The following is a 1,780-nucleotide window of genomic DNA, read 5'->3' as shown; positions in this document are numbered from 1 at the left end:
TTTAATAGAGACATCACATTAATCTCAATCTGACGCCAATGTTCAAGATGTGAGTTCCCTGGTTGGTTGAGTCGTGCTGTTATGTGCCCCGATCTCACCAACGTTGTTCTTTCCCACAGCTGTGCATTTGACAGGAACATCAAAACACTTTCGGACAAAAAGGACTTAACACATTCATTGCCAGGTATTCATTAATTGTCTCAGCCGGGCCGAAAGGCATGGCGAGAGAGTATGTTTTACCCGTCCGTCCGTCCGTCCGTGTGTGTGTGTGTGTGTGGGTGGGTGTGTCCTGTCCGTCCATTAGCTGCTAATCTCCGGCACCATTGGCCCGGTCGCTGCGAAACTGTGCACACACACTCTTTGGATGCCAATTCAGAACCTCTGCCCCAAATTTTTCACATGGGCCGGTTATAGCGCCACCAGGAGGCAGATTTGTGCAAAAACATTTTTTGACATTTTACTCCTACAGATTTTATCCAAACGTCATGCAAATTGGTACACAGTATCTCTATAGTCATGTGATCAACACGGATCTGTTCGATTTCCCATATTCGATCCTGATTGGCTAAGGTTGGCTTCCAAAGTTTGCAGGATTGGTCCGTTTTGAACAAAATGCCTCAAATTATGCACGCAGCTTGCAATTTCCGTGGAATTTCACAAGCACATTCCCGCTAGGCCGAGGATGAAATGCCACCCTTTTACACATTGGCCTGTTATAGCGCCACCAGCAGGTCTAATTTAGCGAAACACATTTTTGCAACAAAATGCCTCAAATCATGAATGCAGTGTCTGATTGCCGTGAAAGGCCTAAGAATAAATGGCACCCTTTTCACATTGGCCTATTATAGCGCCACCAGGAGGCCACAATAACGTACCTGACCTGGCAGAGACCTGTGCTCCGAGGAGCACTTTTTCTAGTTAATTCCTCTGCCACTGCCAGCGGTTTTACCTTATCTTGATTTCTAATTTCAACACGGATTTGAACAAACTACGTCTCGGTGGAAATACGAGTCTCTTCTTTCCAGCGAAAAAAAAACAGTGTAACCGCGATCGTCCGTTCTGTAGTTATCGACAGTTGAATATAGCTCTTTTTCACCAAAAACGCAATCTGGGAAAAGAAATCAGAGATAAATGTACTTTTATGCGGACTGGGTGATTTTTTTCCCCGGGTGGATCGTTCGTGTATCCGAAGTCAAGGCATCATTCATAGGTTTCTTTCTACATTCCTTTTTGGTCAGGGCACGAAACAACTAGCCTGGTATCCAGCCTGCTTCGCTACGTTCGGCGGACTTTTTTTTCTCTCTTCGCTTCTCAGTCTGGAAAGCACCCTATCTCCAAGGGAGGCGGGACATGGCATACGACTGGAATCGAACCGTGGCTTCTGGTTGGTCTGTGGTGCGGGGCGGGACAAAAAAAACAGTGTGATCGTTGTGATTCGTCATTCGTTTGAACAACATCCAATCAGCAACGACGTTGCCTAACGTAACATATGTAGTTCCAGTGTAGTTCTGCAAAACGAGTCAATAGGGTGCTTTCCAGACTGAGAAGCGAAGAGAGAAAAAAAAGTCCGCCGAACTTAGCGAAGCAGGCTGGATACCAGGCTACGAAACAACCGTTTAAATCGCTTATTTAGTCAGCCTGTAGACATGTTTCCCATTCAGCCCGGAAAACCCCCCTACGTCCAGTGCCAGTACCGCTCCCGGTTCGGCTACAATGGGAAACATGGCCACAGGCTGACTAAATGCGCGATTTAAACGGTTGTTTCGTGCCCCGACCAAAA

At 46.6% G+C, this 1,780-nt stretch overlaps 1 protein-coding gene across 1 annotated transcript in view; it reads right to left on the bottom strand.

Moving 5' to 3' along the window:
- Nucleotides 1–1,257: 1,257 nt before the first annotated feature.
- The window catches only part of LOC311056925 (parvalbumin beta-like), a 523,075-nt gene continuing 522,552 nt past the window's right edge, over nucleotides 1,258–1,780 (bottom strand). The window contains exon 4 of the mRNA XM_084073777.1: nucleotides 1,258–1,390. Within this exon, the coding sequence (XP_083929903.1) occupies nucleotides 1,329–1,390 (62 nt within the window). The 3' untranslated portion in view covers nucleotides 1,258–1,328. The remainder of the gene's footprint in view (nucleotides 1,391–1,780) is intronic.

The sequence above is a fragment of the Gymnoscopelus microlampas genome (genome assembly GCF_963454915.1).
Source record: "Gymnoscopelus microlampas genome assembly, chromosome: 12".
NCBI lineage: Eukaryota > Metazoa > Chordata > Actinopteri > Myctophiformes > Myctophidae > Gymnoscopelus > Gymnoscopelus microlampas.
This window is presented reverse-complemented; position numbering and strand designations above follow the sequence as displayed.